This window comes from Crocuta crocuta, unplaced genomic scaffold, assembly GCF_008692635.1.
Source record: "Crocuta crocuta isolate KB4526 unplaced genomic scaffold, BGI_CrCroc_1.0 scaffold167, whole genome shotgun sequence".
NCBI classification, from domain to species: Eukaryota; Metazoa; Chordata; class Mammalia; order Carnivora; family Hyaenidae; genus Crocuta; species Crocuta crocuta.
Genome location: NW_027532406.1, coordinates 2827008 through 2843944, shown reverse-complemented (window position 1 = coordinate 2843944; position 16937 = coordinate 2827008). Strand labels below are relative to the sequence as shown.

At 33.8% G+C, this 16937-nt stretch overlaps 1 protein-coding gene across 4 annotated transcripts in view; it reads right to left on the bottom strand.

Moving 5' to 3' along the window:
* Nucleotides 1-16937, bottom strand: part of PPP3CB (protein phosphatase 3 catalytic subunit beta) — a 37407-nt gene that overhangs the window by 18953 nt on the left and 1517 nt on the right. For all 4 annotated transcript variants that reach the window (XM_077778736.1, XM_077778738.1, XM_077778737.1 and 1 more), the window contains exons 3-8: nt 14660-14771; nt 12400-12545; nt 11993-12132; nt 11812-11889; nt 11611-11705; nt 8747-8872 (exon numbers count right to left, since the gene is read on the bottom strand). In XM_077778736.1, coding sequence (XP_077634862.1) covers nt 8747-8872; nt 11611-11705; nt 11812-11889; nt 11993-12132; nt 12400-12545; nt 14660-14771 — 697 coding nt within the window. The remainder of the gene's footprint in view (nt 1-8746; nt 8873-11610; nt 11706-11811; nt 11890-11992; nt 12133-12399; nt 12546-14659; nt 14772-16937) is intronic.

Sequence of the window (16937 nt, the reverse complement as noted above, 5' to 3'; positions counted from 1 at the left end):
TCAAGACAGTATGGTACTAGCAAAAAAAAAAAAAAAAAAAAGACATACACATTTGAAAGACAATAGAAAGCACAGAAAGAAACTCATGCTTATACTGCCAATGGATCTATAACAAAGGAGATAAGAATACATAATAGAGAAGACTGTCTCTTCAATAAATAATGTTTGGAAAATTAGATAGCTACATGCAAAAAAAATGAAACTGGACCTCTTTCTTACACCATACACAAAAATAAATTCAAAATGGATTAAGACCTAAAAGTAAAACCTGAAACCATAAAACTAAAATAAAATTGGCAGCAAACTCTTAGACATCAGCCTTAGCAGTATCTTTCTCGATCTCTCCTCAGGCAAGGGAAACAAAAGCAAAAATAAACAACTGGGATGTATCAAACTAAAACGCTTTAGCACAGTGAAGAAAACCATCAATAAAATGAAAAGGCACTCTACTGAATGGAAGAATTTACAAACGACATATCCAACAAGAGGTTAATATCCAAAATATATAAATAACTCATACAACTCAACACCAAAAAAACAAACAATTCCATTAAAAAAATGGGCAGAGGACATTAATAAAAATTTTTCCAAAAAAGACATACAGGTGGGCCAACAAACACATGAGAAATGTTCAATATCACTCATCATCAGGGAAATGCAAGTCAAAACCACAATATTACCTTACACTAGTCAGAATGGCTTGTATCAAAAATATAAGAAACAAGTATTGGCAAAAATGTGGAGAAAAGGGAACTCTCATCTCTATTGGTAAGAATGCAAACTGGTGCAGCTACTACAGAAAACAGTTATGGAGGCTCCTCAAAAAAATTAACGATAGAAATGCCATATGATCCAGTAATTCTATTTCAAAAGACCTACCTGAACAAAAATACTAATTCAAAAAGATATACATACTCCTATCTGTATTGCACCATTATTTAAAATAGCCAAGATAAGGGGCACCTGGGTGGCTCAATCGGTTAAGCACCCGACTTTGGCTCAGGTCATGATCTCATGGTTTGTGGGTTTGAGCCCCACATGGGGCTCTGTGCTGACAGCTGGCTCAGAGACTGGAGCCTGCTTCAGATTCTGTATCTCCCTCTCTCTCTGATCGTCCCCTGCTCACACTGTCTCTCTCTCTCTCTCTCTCAGATATAAATAAAACATATAAATAAATAAATAAATACAATAGTCAAGATATGGAAGCAACCTAAGTATTCACTGATAGATGAATGGATAAAGCTGTGGTATATATACACAATGAGATATTACTCAGCCATAAAAAAGAATAAAATCTTGTCATGTGCAACGACATGGATAGACCTAGGGGGTATTATGCTAACTGAAATAAGTCAGACAGAAAAAGACAAATACTTTGTTATTTCACTTATATATAGAATCTAAAAAAACAAAAAACAGAAATAGACTCATAAATACAGAGAACAAACTGGTGGCTGTCAGAGAGAGGGCAGGGGGATGGGCAAAATCGGCAAAAGGGATTAAGAGGTACAAACTGTCAGTTATAAAAAAAATAAGTAAGTCACAGGAATGAAAAGTACAGCATAGGGAATATAATCAGTAATACTATAATAACCTTGTATAGTAACAGATGGTTAACTATACTTAAGGTAAGCATTTCATAATGTATATACTTGTCAAATCACCATGTTGTACACCGGAAACTAGTATAATATTGTATAGTTCAATTAAAAAAATTTTTTTCAGGGTGCCTGGGTGGCTCAGTTGGTTAAGCGTCCAACTCTTGGTTTCAGCTCAGGTCAATATCTCACAGTTCACGAGTTCCAGCCCCACCATCAGGCTCTCTGCTATCAGTGCAGAGCCCACTTCGGATCCTCTGTTCCCTCTCTCTCTGCCCCTCCCCCACTCGCACACGCTCACACGCGCTCTCTCAAAAATAAATAACAAAAAAGATCTTTCTCCCTTTGCCCCTTTCCCCCACTTGTGCATGCTCTCTGTAAAATAAAAAAAAATTCTAATTAACACAGGATTTAAATAAACATATCTCGGGGAGCCTGGGTGGCTCAGTCAGTTAAGCATCTGACTTCGGCTCAGGTCATGATCTCATGGTTCAGGAGTTCAAGCCCTGCATCAGGCTCTGTGCTAACAGCTCAGAGCCTGGAGCCTGTTTCGGATTCTGTGTCTTCCTCTCTCTCTGTCCCTCCCCCACTGCACTGTGTGTGTGTGTGTTGTGTGTGTGTGTGTGTGTGTCTGTGTCTGTGTCTGTGTCTAAAATAAACATTAAAAAATTTTTAAATAAATATTTCTTCAAAGAAGATGAGCAAATGGCCAATAAGCAAATGAAAATATATTCAACACCATTACTCATTAGGAAATGCAAATCAAAACCATAATGAGACACAACTTCATATCCAATATGATAGCTATAATAAGAAATATATAATATAAAGTGTTGGCAAGCATATGGAAAAAATGGAACCATTAACTGCCGATGGGACTATACAGTTGCTTTGGAAAAAAGTTTGGCAGTTCCTCAAAAGGTTAAACATAGAGTTAGTCTATAACCCACTAATTCTACTCCCAGTTCTATACCTGAGAAAATAAACACATTATGTCCATTCAAAAACTTGTACATGAATGTTCACTGCAGCATTATTCATAATAGTTAAAAAGTGGAAACAATCAAATGTCTTGCACCTAATGAAGGGATAAACAAAATGTGGTATTCAACATCACCATCCTCAGGGAAATGTAAATCAAAACTCCAACGAGCTATTAGCTCACAACTGTCAGAACAGCTAAAATCAAAGATACAAGAAACAGGCACTTGGGTGGCTTAGTCGGTTGAGAGTTCTACTCTTGATTTCACGTCATGGAATCAAGACCCGCATTGGGGCTCCATACTGTATGTGGAGCCTGCTTAAGATTCTCTCTGTCTCTCCCTCTGCCCCTCTCCCCAACTTGCGTGTTCTCTCTCTCTAAAATAAGTGAAAAATTAAAAAAAAAAAAACATGTGTTAGCGAGGATGTGGAAAAAAAAGAACTCTCTTGCACTGTTGCATTGTTGGTAGGAATGCCAACTGGTACAGAAACTATGGAAGGTAGTATGGAGATTTCTCAAGAAAGTTAAAAATAGAATACCCTATGATCCAGTAATCATACTACTGAATATTTACCAAAAAATACAAAAACACTAATTCAAAGGGATACATGCACCTCTATGTCTATAGCAACATTATTTATAACAGCCAAATTATGGAAGCAGCACAAGTGTCCATCACCAGATGAATGGATAAAGAAAACCTCATAAATACGTATAGAGATATATATACGTATAGAGATATATATACGCACACACATACACATACAATGGGATATTATTCAGCCATGAAAAAAATGACAGCTTGCCATTTGCAACACTATGGATGAATCTAGAAACTATAATGATAGGCAAAATACACAAATCATAGAAAGACAAATACTATATGATCTCTCCCATATATAGAGTTTAAACAAATGAACAAAGGAACAAAAAAAGAGAAAACCAGATTGTAAAACTGATGATTATCAGACAAGAGGTGGCTGGGGGATGGGCAAAACAGATGAAGGGAATTAAGAGCTCACTCATCTTTATGAGCACTGAGTACTATATGGAATTGTTGAATCACTATATTGTACTGAAACTGATGTAGCACTACATTAAGTTAACTACACTGGAATTAAAATAAACTTTCCTTTACCCTCCTTGCCCAAAATAAACATTTTTAAATGTTTACTTTTGAAAGAGAGAGAGAGAGCACAAGCAGAGAGAGGACAGAGGATCTGAAGTGGGCTCCTAAATGACAGCAGAAAGCCTGATGTGGGGCTTGAACCCACGAACCACGGGATCATGACCTGAGCCAAAGTCCAACACTTAACCTACTGGGTCACCCAGGCACCCCCACAATAATATTTTAAGCGGTATATCCATACAATAGACTATTTGGTCACAAAAAGGAATGAAGTTACTACTCATGCTACAACGTGGATAAACCTTGAAAACATTAGAGAAAGATGCTAGTCACAAAAGATCACAAATTGTATGGTTCCATTTAGAAATGTCCAGAATAGGCAAATCTATGGAGGTAGAAAGTAGATTAATGCTTGCTGAGATCCAGCTATGAGAGGCAGGAGGAAATGGGGAGTGACTGCTAATGGATATAGGCTTCTTTGGGAGGATGATTAAAATGTTTCAAAAATGATTGTGGTGATCACTGCACAACTCCACGAATACATTAAAAACCAATGGACTGTAGGATTTAAATAGGTTAATTGTATGAGATGTGAATTATATCTCATTAAAACTGTTCTGAAAAAATAAAGACAAAATATAAAGGCATGAAATGTAATGAGCATAACATATACAGGTAACTGGCAATGCTGTGTTATAGCTAGAACATGGAGAATAAGATGAGAAGGAAAGAAATGAGGCTGAAAAAGTAGGGAAGGTCCAACGACCTTTTATGACAGATTAAGGTTTATCTTGAAAGCTACCAGAAGTCATTTATGACTAATAAATAGTAGCTTTTAAGCATATAGTACTTTTCATCCAGAAACTTAACTGTGAAAGAAAGGCACAAGAATAATAGCATAGTAGTTGCCAAAGAAAATATCAGATACGGGACATTTTATTTAATCTTCAAAATAAAGATCAGATAGATTTGAACAATTTATAAAGAACTTAATAGAGAGAGTTTGAAAATACAGAAGACCTAAGAGATGAAGGAAGTTTAATGAAAAAATAGAAGCATAATGGAATCCTAGAGTCAAGTTAGAAGAGCTAACCCTAGGGGCGCCTGGGTGGCTCTGTCGGTTAAGCACCGACTATCTGTGCTGACAGCTAGCTCAGAGCCTAGAGCCTGCTTCAGATTCTGTATCTCCCTCTTTCTCTGACCCTCCCCGGCTCACACTGTGTGTGTGTGTCTCTCTCTCTCAGAAATAAATAAAAACATTAAAAAATTTTTTTAAAAAGAAGGGCTAATCCTAGATGGAAGGGTCACCTCTTCAACAAGACAAGACTTCAAGATGAGTGCAGTCTGTAATAAGGGAACAATAGGTAGAGAAAGCTCCACTAGTGAGAGTAAGAGAAGTGGCTACAAAAAAAAAAGTGTTTAAGAGAAAAAAAGTTAAATTGATAATATTTCCTAAGGGAACAGGGAAAGGAAGCAGATTAGTGACACCAAAAATGTTTAGGTACTATCGAGAACCCAACCAATGCTAGCAATCAAAAAGTGGTACTACTTCATAAGGCTGTATAAATATCTCCAGCAGTGTTCCATACCCTGGCTATAAGAATGGAGAAAATGGATTGTTGGATTTACTGGGGCTAAGATTTGTAAGATAAATGAAATAGCAAAAAGAGAGAGAAAGGAGTATGAAGGTGCATTAAGAAGGAAGAGAGGCAAGGAGTGATCTGACTAATAAGAAAATGACATGGTCAAAGGCCTAGCAATCCCAATGAAGATCAAGAGTAGCTATAACCAGAGTAAGGGGTATACCTAAAATAACAGGTTTTCATCACAGAGTGTTAATGGTAATATCATTACCAGACTCAAACATCCAAGTCATCTTCAACCATTCCCTCCCCTGCAACATACAATCTTGTTAAGTCTTAACTCATCTCACCTCAATAGTTCTTGCGGTTCTCCCCTGCTCTCTATTCTTAATGCTACCAGGGCTTTATTATATTTCCAGCTGACTCTTGATGGAGCTTCATAAAACAGGTATCCCAACTTCTAGTCTTCCAGGCCATTTCACCAATTTTTCTAAATGACTATCATGGTCAATACTGTTTCAGGTGCTTCCCACCATTTATCAAAGTTCCAAATTCCCTGGGTGGCAATCAAAATCCTCATGAGCTAGCTGTGACTTAACTTTTCATTCTTTTTCTACTACTGACCTTCATACACCTTAACTGCAAATCAGTCTGAACCCCTCAACATTTGTCAGTGTTGTCAGTGTTATGCTCTCTTGCTTTCTGACTCAGGCTTAGTAAATTATCTTACCTAGAATTCTCCTGCCCATATATACAATTCCAATTCTACCATTCTTCAATCCCTGGTTCAAATACTACTTTAAGCCCTCTAACAAATATAATCTACCTCCTCCTTTTAATTCCTATAAAACTAGACTTCTCTAGGAACACATATTTTGTTATCAATATTCATTTATCTTAAATCCTCTATTAATCTGCAAAGTCCTGTCTTACTTATAATTTTGAATCCTTAGTCACTGGAATAAAAAAAAAAACTTTCAAAAAATCTAGTAAATGAATAAGTATTACAAGTATGACCTTCTATGGAAGATCATACTTTATTAAACCCTCTAGAACAGAGGTTCTTAAATTGGGACCAGTAAACCGGAGTTTGCCAGTTTACTACAGATCTACAAGCATCCTGAAGATGTTAATATTTATGTACAAATGTACATATGTTTTTCTGAGGCGAAGTCCCTAACTTTCATCAGATTCTCAAAAGGATTTCTGTTAAGAAATTAATGAATATGTTTGTGTAATTACTTTAATAATAAAAAAGAGTCCTTATCTTTTACAGATTCATTCTAAAATATTTATAGCTACAAAAAAAATGGCTGATATATGACCCAAAATAATTAAGTGTTGGGTGGGGAATAGTGGATAGGTATATAAATGAAACAACACTGGCCATGATTTGATAACTGGACCAAATTATTGAAGTTGAGTAATTGGTACCTAGCAATTCATCATATTTATTCTACCTTTGTATATGTTGGAAAATTTCCAACACTGGATTTTTTTTTAAGAAATAAAAAGCTCTCAAAAGGTTAAAAATACAGATTTTATCTAACTTTAGGATTCAATCAGCCTCTAAGGGATCCTCTGGCTTAAGTTAGTTGCTTCTCAGAGACTAGATCAGAGTCAAATTGGCTTTTTCAAAGTGGAACAAATGAGACGTCATTTGCTGTTATTCACAACAAAAGAAAATCTTCATTAGAACCAAGTAGTTAGGCTATCTAAACAACTAACATGTATTAAAATGGAAAAATATGCAGTGTTTGAAAAAATCTTACTGTGCTCAACATTAGTTAGAATTCTATTTGCGTATAATGTTCAAATCTGAGCTTCACATTTTTAGAAAGATATGAATAATTTGGAGAAGATCCACAGGGAAAAAACAAAACAAAAATGGTCAAAAGGTTTGAATACTTCCTCATCTTTATAAGATGATTTAAAGTGGCAAAAAAAGAACAAAAGGTTACTTAGTAGCAGACTTCAAATGTAGGAACACTGATAGAAACCTGATTCTCCATCTTTACTTACAAGAGATCTCCAGAAACTAGATTAAATTTTCTCACCTCTCAGAAGGAGTGAGACTACAAGATTATTAAGTTCACTATTAGTTTTAAAATCCTATTATGCTCTGGTTTTTGATAGGTGCATTAGTTAAGAAAAGCTATTATCCCTATTTCTTTTCTCATGATATAAATATTTAGACTAAATATAATGAAGTACTGTATTTCTTTATTGCAGAGCCATTAGAAAATCAAATTAGAACCCATGAAATGTCCATTTTCCTCCTACCTTATCCTCCCCTTTCTTTCCAACCCCCCAACCCCACTCATATTACATTAAAATAGTTGAGCTGAAGTCTAGCCTAAAGGCAGGAGAATAAGCAATATGAATTCTTAAATTCCCTTTAGCCTGATGATGCTATGATTGAACTATTTCTCATACCCCAAAGATAGAAGGTTCTAAGTGTAATGCATCCCTTGCACCTAAGCCCTTTACTGGCCCCCTTCTCAAATGCTAAAGTGGGTAATTCTATCTGCATATTAACTTAATGTTGACCTACTGAGTAACTTATGAAGACTGAAGGCAATCTTCAAAAAGTCTGTTTAACATACACAGTTTAAGTATTAGCTCTGTATTTTAGAACCCAAAATTGCACTGGCAGAAATATCATATTTCAAACAGAAAGGAACATTTTGTAACATGGAAGAGGTGAGAAAAAATAGAGAGGGATATAGAACACAATGTTTTACAATCATATCTGTACTCTCATACTCTTATTTTCCACATATGGTAACTGAGGCACTGCCTTGTGGAAAAATTAACACTAAATGGAAAAGAAGAAATCCTAAGATTTCTATACAACTAGAAAAAAAAATAGAAAATAATTTCTTAAATAGCATTTATGTTCTCTTAAAAAGCCTATTTAGCATAAACTAATGTATTACTGGAAATTATCAGAAAGCATCACCACTAAATTTGTATACATATTTTTATATAGGAAAACAAATATTAGGTTTGAACCTGAATTTCTCTTTATCATTTTTCTCAGGTATAGAATTGTTAAAATATGACTAACATTGCCCAAAACTAGGGCTTTTAAATTCTCCCATAAAATACTCTGATATCCCTCAAAAGTGGTGTTAAAATATGCAAAAGTGTCCATTCCAAAGCAAAGCTATCCCTCCATTCCTAATAAAAGATTTAAGCTAAAGAAAAGCAGAAAGTAAAACCCAACAGCTGAAGACAACATCAGGCTATTTATAAGTCTTCTCCTAGTCCCCCAGACACCCTCACATGGGGGCTATAAACAGCTAACCAAAATATCTTTCAGGCTCTCATATCCACACCCACTGACACAAGCAGAGCTGAACCCACAGTGAAACTAGACTTCAGTTTCCTTTAGTAAGTATGTGCCTGCAATAGTAAACTAGAGTATTAAAAAAAAAAAAAAGAATCGTACCTTTTTCTCCAACAAAGGGTAAAGACCATGTGAAGACATCCATAAAATTGGGCAACCAGTAAGGATGTGGAGAACAGTTAAATTGTCGAATATTCATCACATTATTTTCATACTTTAATACAGCAGCTGCAAGATAAGTTTGAATGTGAATGTAACAATTTGTCTTTAAGCTCCAAAAGTCTAATACACATAACAGAAGAAAATATTATTTTAAGGGGGTAGGGAATCAAGGGGTGAGTTGAATAAGGACTAGTAGAGGGAGACAAGAACTAAAAAACACACTTTTTAACACACTTTCATATAAAGCATAGTCAGATCTATACTTATTATTAATGAAATTTCCAGATTATTTGTAGAATGTTTGGTTCACTTTATAATTTAATGATGAACATGCACTTTTAGTAAATCCAAAATTGTGAAAACTCAATTTTTAGAAGAAACACAGAATGGCAATGAGCAATTTTCTAGGTTTAAAAGTTCATACAAGTTGAAGAAATTTAAGAGACTCTTTTTAGTTGCAGGCAACCTGAAAAGGTAGCTAAATTGTAATAAAGCAAAGCAAAACAAAACAAAACAAAACCCCCAAAAAAGTAGTTTTTTTTTATGATTATATAAATGTATTTATTTCATTTAATATGGGAAATCAAGTGAAACTACCACAAAGAAATATTTTACTTCATTTAGAAAAAATTCCATTAAAAATACTATAACCAAATAACCCAAAGGTAACATACTCATCTCAATTTCAGGTATCCTTCTAATGTTTCAATATGCTAAAAGAAATATCTTAAATTAACTACAAAGATTTTAGCCACTGGTTGTATTATTTTATGGAACAATGGGTTAGATGGGCTAGATTCTAATCTAAGCTATAGCACATACTATCTTCATAATGCTTAGTAAATTATTTAACTAGCTTATTTCTCATTTATAAAAAAGGACTATTATGTCCACCCTACCTATCTCAGAAGTTTGTTTTATGGTCAGAGAATGTATTTCACATGAAAGTATATGCTTTTAGTATAAAATGCTTTGTAGATATAATAATTATGTGGTTACTTTTTTTCCATTTTAATGAAAAGCATGAAAATGCAAACATTAAATTCTAAGATGTGGGATTCTGTCTAATACAAAGTCATAAGTAATATGTTTGTTTCCCTTATGAAATAAAAGTATTTTAAATTTAGCCTCAGAAATTAGGGGTGGATACCAAGCCTTCAGCTTTAAAACAAGAGAGAGCGAGAGAGAGAATCTAGAAAATTGCCTTATAGATGGAATGAAACATTACAAACATACCCATACTATGTAAGCATTCAAATCATTAACACTATGTACAGACCAATCACTACTAAGAGACATTTGATTTTGACAAGACAGATTCAATGGTTTGAGTTTCTTTTCTGAATACTCAGAAAAGTAATCCCTTTACCCCGTAAGTCAAACTGACAGAAGTCAACCAATAAGACAGTAATCAACTGAGCACTGAACACTAGGTCTTACAATGTTGACAAGGGGAGGTCACCAGGTAGTAGAGCGGCTGGTACAAAGTTAAATGTAGCACTCTATTCTGTTCTTGAGAATGGAGTTAAAACTTAGATACAATTTTCCTCAAAAGTGAAGCCACACATCACTAGATAACTCTATAGTTATAGTTTATAAACCGAACTATAATTTAAAAGAATATTTTAGCGCTGGCATAATCCTTAGAGGCTACACTGATAATAGCTTCTGAAGATAAGCAACTCAGTCCATGGTGTGGTTGTTTTGGTAATTAATATAAGTATTAAGTTTCTGTAGCATACGATGAATCAAAGTTATTATATAGCATACTACCATTGTTTTAATCTTTTAACCATCATCTCAAGAAAAAAAAAACACCTCTTATTCTGTTCCTTTTTTGAACTCCATGACCCATATTTAGCAATGACCTCATTATTTCTCTAATACTTTCAAAAGTCTCTAACCTTCTGTTCTTTCCTCCTGGCACATCTGTTCCAGTGACCCTGGAAACTATGGCATAGTCAACTGAATTCCAGACATGTCAAGACAGAATAGAAGCTGGCTTCTTAATTTCCTCTTCTGAAAATGTGAACTACGTAAACATACCCACCCTCATCTTCAATGTCCTTGGCACACACTTAACTAGATTAAGATCCTTTGGTATTATCTGTCAATAAGCTATGTTCAAAGTTAAGTGAAACTCAATTATTATAGACAGATTAAATCTGGACAGAAGGAGAGGGAAGGGAAACTAGTGAAACAGGAGATAGAGAAAAAAATATACGAAAAAAGGAAAAAAGAGTAGTAAAAAGAAAGAAAGAATATATCCCTGAAATAGAGGTCAGATGAATTAATTAAAGAAGGTTCAACTACAAATCTTCATGGGACAATGATAAGACTGTAGAGGTAAAAGTAGGGAATAAGAAAGGGAAACAGAACCTAGATCAGTGAACATAAAACAAGAAACATGATAAACTAAATTAACTATACAGTGCAAATACATGAAATGGTCAAAGCAGCAGCAGGAGCTTTATGCAGACAGGAAAACATTCTCTTGATTATAAGGGGAAAGATTTAAGAAAGGGGAGTTTGAGAAAATCATGTTTGATTTCTTTACTTAATTCAGAGCATTCTTTTATAAGACAGCTTTTATGACTGACAAGCTGTGGAATGGTTACATATGAGAAGTTTCACATTTTGGATTTGTATTTCTTATTCTCTCCCCTCCCTTATATCTTATACTTTTTTATAATGAGATTTGGATAGTTACAGTTTTAAACAATGCCTCTTTTCCATTATTTCCAAAAATTAAGTCAATAAAAAAGCTAAGTTGTTTAACAATTTTTTTATCAACAACATCTTACCTTTATTATTGTAGACATCTAAGTAATTAGGTGCCGAAAAAATTGTTATTAATGAAGGGAACCCTGTAGTTTGACTTTTTCTGTACATTCTATAGCTGTAAAACAAATAGCTTAATATGCATCGTAAAGCATCAATTATGAGTTACTAAGTTTGATTTGTACATAAGGTGTTAATTTGGGTCAGGGAAACAGAATTCTTACCCTGCATCTTGAGCTTCATGAGCTCTAATAATCGATAACAAATTATTGTTTTGCAAAAATTCACACACTGCTGGATAGCTGTGGGGGAAAAAAGTAAATTAAGTAAAATAATGGTTTTCTATATGAAATACATGCTATTTTAACAACTAAAATGTGTTTAATCTTGGATATTTTTCCTTACTTATAAAAATAAGAACATCCTCGAACTGTATTGTGACTAAAATGTTCCTGTGATTTTTCGTTTCCAAAATCTTCAGAAGGATCGGACCATAGCAAGTCACACATTGGTCCAAATGCAGGTGGCTCTTTGAATCTATCTAACTGTAAAAGAAAGAAAAGAAAGGAACAAAGAAAAGAAAATAACTTGTCAAAAGTGAGAATAGAATGGACACAGAAAAGTGGTACCAACTTTGAATACTGTCCATACTACATAGTTCTGAATGGTTAGAGGATATTGTCTTAAAATATCAGTATAGTAATTTTTACCATTACTAATCTTGGCAGTGAAGAGAAATTAAAAGCTTCTAATCTCTACCCAACAATGTATTATCAATAGGAATCAACTGTGGAACTACAATGTATACTCACTCTCCTAATATCATCCAGTGTGTGTATTTCTGGTGAAAGTCCACCATGAACACAAAGAAATTGTTGATTTAAAAGTGCAGCAAGAGGCAGGCTATCAAAAGCTTCCATACAAGCTTCATAGACTCTTTCTGAATATTTAATTTTACCTAGAAGAAAAATAATTGAAAATTACAATACTAGTTGATCATTTTGAAGATCTATCAATCGACCCACTGACCAACCGACCGACCTACGTACCTATCTATCTATAATTGACTGTTGAAACCAAGGCAAGAAAATTATATACACAGATAACAGCCAAGTGGCATCCAGGTGTTGAGGGTGGATAAAGGGGTAACTATAAAAGTCAGCAAAAAGGAATTTATGGGACAATGAAATTTTTTTTTTATCATGACTACAGTGGTAGGCAGCTCTATGCACTTGTCAAAACTCAAAACTAAACACAACAGTGAATTTTACTGTATACAATTTTTTCTAAAAAGGAAAGCATCTTGCTGTATGAGAATTAATAAAATAAGCAGTGGCATTGATCTTATGAAGACAAAATATTTGTGGTCTCTAAATTTATTTCGGGTATGCAGTAGATCATCATAAAATATTACTTAAAATAAATAAGTCAAATTTCTAAAAAACAGCTCAACCCTTTACCTATTTTATAGACCAGATAAGGCTAAACTAAAATTATACTTAAAGCTAAAATAATTTCAATGCTTTATTTTACTATGAGAGTCAGTGACTACTTTGTTGTTACAGGGAAGATGCCTATATCATCACATCAAAACTCAAGGTCCATCCAATTAAAAAAAAAAAAAAGGAAAAGATATCTTATTCAGAGGGGTTCCTTTAGTCTACAATGAATGCTTAAAATGGGCAGTGAAGCATGAAGCCAAAATAACACAAGATAAAAAACTCCACCACACCCAACTGTTATTTAGTTTTACTGAGATCCCTTTGCTCCTTTATATCTTTAAATTCCTGGATATTTTAATTTTTGCTGAAATTTTGGTAGGTGGTTTGTTGATTACCTAAAGGAAAAAAGAGCTTATTCTTTTTTCCATTTTTAATACTGTAACATTCAAATATGAGAAAATCTATATCCAGCAACCAGAGGTTCTAAACTGGTAGTCTGCTAACAGATCTATTTTCTAGCACTGTGGTTTAATAAAATTTTTACATTGATTGCTTTTGGGTCAAAGCACTTTCCAGGTCTCATCTTTTATTCATCTGTTTATTTTATTATTTTTATTATGTTATTATGCATAACCTATTCATTTAGGTTACCTACCTGATCATTCAAGTTATATGACTTTGCCCCCTCTGCTATTACTTACCAGTATATTTTTCTTCTTTTACTGAAAGTCTCTAGTAATATGATTTTTACTGGATCATGAATCTCCATAATTCTGATATTATTTCTACTCTTACAACTTAACTCTAAGACAATATAGTCATGAATATTAACTTAATAAGCACACAGTTAAGAGATGTGAAAAAAGGTCAAATACTGCCCTATATCATATTGTTGCTTCTGGCTATTATAGATTGCCATTTCCACAATAATTTAAGAGAGAAATGAGATAAACATTGTAGGTTAAGAATTTCAATTCATTAACAGTGTCTTTGAAATAATCTGCGGGGCACCTGGGTGGCTCAGTCGGTTAAGTGTCCAACTTAGGCTCAGGTCATGATCTCGCAGTTCATGGGTTCAAGCCCCACATCGGGCTCTGTGCTGACAGCCAGCTCAGAGCCTGGAGACTGTTTCAGATTCTCTGTCTCCCTCTCTCTGTGACCCTCCCCTACTCATGCGGTCTCTCTCTCTCAGAAATAAATGAAACATTAAAAAAAAAAAAAAAGAAACGATCTGCAATGATGACACTATGAGCAATTAATTTAAGAAGCTTCATGAGACAGCTTCAATATTGGGGAACAAAAATCTTTACTGCAAGAACAATTTTTTTTCCTTTTGGTTTTTAATCTTCCTCTTAAAAAATCACTTAAACATTAAAACTACACACAAAACTCAACACTGTTTTTAAATATATCTGTAAAAGCAAACTTAACAGGAAATATTGAAATGAAAACGTCTGAATGAAACACCGGTAACCACTAGAGAGCTCTTGACAATCATCCTTAAAGCTTTATGTGTTTGGACACAAAATCTGTTCTTAATGTTACACTGTAAAGTTTCCAAACTCTTACTACCCACATCACTCCAAAAGATTACTGAGGAAGTGAAAATATTTCTCATGGCAGTACTCACATTCCTGCTTAAAGGTAAAATATTCAGTAAGGTGTCTGCATTCATGATTGCCTCTCAGAAGAAATAATGTGCTTGGGTAAAGAATCTTCAGGACCCATAAATATAAGACACACTGCAAAAGAAAATGTTTTGAGTGAGCTTGACTTATATTTTTGTTTAAGTTGTTTGATCTTTGCTCCTTTTCCTCTAACCCTATTGTCCTTACAGTCTCTATTATTCTTTACTATCTTTTTCTCTTTGTCCTTTACTAAAATATAAGCTCCATGAAATCAGGGACTTTGTCATCTTAATTCACTCTCATCCTCCACTCCTAGAAACCTCCAAACAGCAAAAGAATAATAAATACCTGTTGAATGAATGAGTCAAACAATCTATTTAATTGCTTTAGATTTACAGACTATTTGCGGTAAAAACAATCAGCACATTGTTCTCATTAGGTATATCAATAAATAAAATAGTAACAATGTCAAAAACAATAGCATCTACCATTTATTGAGTACTTACAATGTATCAAGCACTAAATATTTAATACCCCTCATTTGTTCCTCAAACAACCCTATGAAGTATGTAATATTATCCTTATTTTATAAACGAGGAGACTGAAGCAAAGAGCTCAAGTAACTTGTCTGAAATCACAAATCTTTTAAGTAAGGGATAGGAATCTGATCTTCTGATCTTAAGCATTATGCTATGCTGCCTTATGAAGGCAATACCTATTTTTTTATGTTTACTTTGTTGGTTATACTTGTTGCCTTACATAAGGTAGGTGCTTATTAATCTAAACTGATTCAAAGAAAGTATATTTTTTTAAATAAAAGGAATATAAAAATAAACAGTATAGCAGATGCTTTTGTCTAAATAGATTTATTTATTTATTTAGGCTTTATTTTTAAGCAATATCTACACCCAACTCGAGTGGGGCTCGAGTTCACAACTCTGTATTCAAGAGTCACATGCTCTACTGACTGAGCCAGCCAGGCACCCCTCTAAATAGATTTAAGATAATAAACTCACATTTTACTTATTTGGTAAAAAAAAAACAAAAACAAAAACAAAAAAACAAAAAAAACATTTCATATGGAAATACAATTATACACAAGAAGAAAAACAAACTTTATTTTTAACAAATTAAGGTATATTAAAATCTATAACTGTTCACACCTTCATTTTATTCACAAGGAAAAAAAAGAAATTAAGCCAGGGAAATACTTATTAAACTCTACCTGTCTTTTTTGCTTAGTTTGATTCTTCATTATTTTCCTTTTTTAACAGTGAAATATATTAAAAGAGTCAGCTATAAACACTCTAACACAAGGACATAAACACCAATATGCTTAGTTCCCAATAAGCTTCCTAAAATTGTTCATTTTGTTGTTTTCGTCAAAGCTCCCAATCTTTTTGTCAGAAGGGCCATTTTCTGATTTCCTTGAAACTGTGGAGAAGTTTAAGGTGACTGATGAAGAAACTATGAATAAAGGAAGAACAATGGGGTGGGGGGGGTGTAACAAAATTCCCTAAGGAAACTGGGTGGACAGGGGTCCTGAACTCCTTCCTTACTATGAATCCTAGCGTACTTTAGAAAGGAGGTTAAAAATACTGAAGGGGGATATAAACAACAGGAACCAGCATGGAAATGTACCAGGTAAAGCTTCAATTATCTACTGGGAGAGGTAGTTAAGAGTACAGGCTTGGAATAAGACTGGCTACACTGCTTACTAACAATGTGTCCTTGGGCACAGCCTCAGGTTCCTCATCTATAAAATGGATAAAGTAACAGTACTTATTTCATATTGTTGTTGTGAGGATTTGCTTAATCAGTGTGTGTTAAGTGCTTACAATATGCTTGGAACATAGTAAATTCTCAACAGAAGTATCTATTAGCAGAGCTTTTATCCAACAATTTTACCTCCAAGAATCTGCCCCACAGGTATAATTTAGCAAGTATGCAAAGATATATAAATAACTTGGTTCACTGAAGCATCATTTGTAATGACAAAAAACTGAGAACACCTAATAAGGAATTGATGAAATTAATTGTGGTTTTATTCAATAGAATATAATGCAGCTATTAAAAATATTATAAATTTATATATACTGACCTGGAAAGACATCACAGTATAGAGATATATGAAAAAAGCAAGTTACAGAACAACATTATAATACGGCCACATTTTCATTTTAAAAGAGAGATGCATATATTAGAAAATGCAAATTGTTCTATATTTACCTTATTTTATTGATATAATTAGAGAAATAAAAGGAGCAAAAAACCATGTAC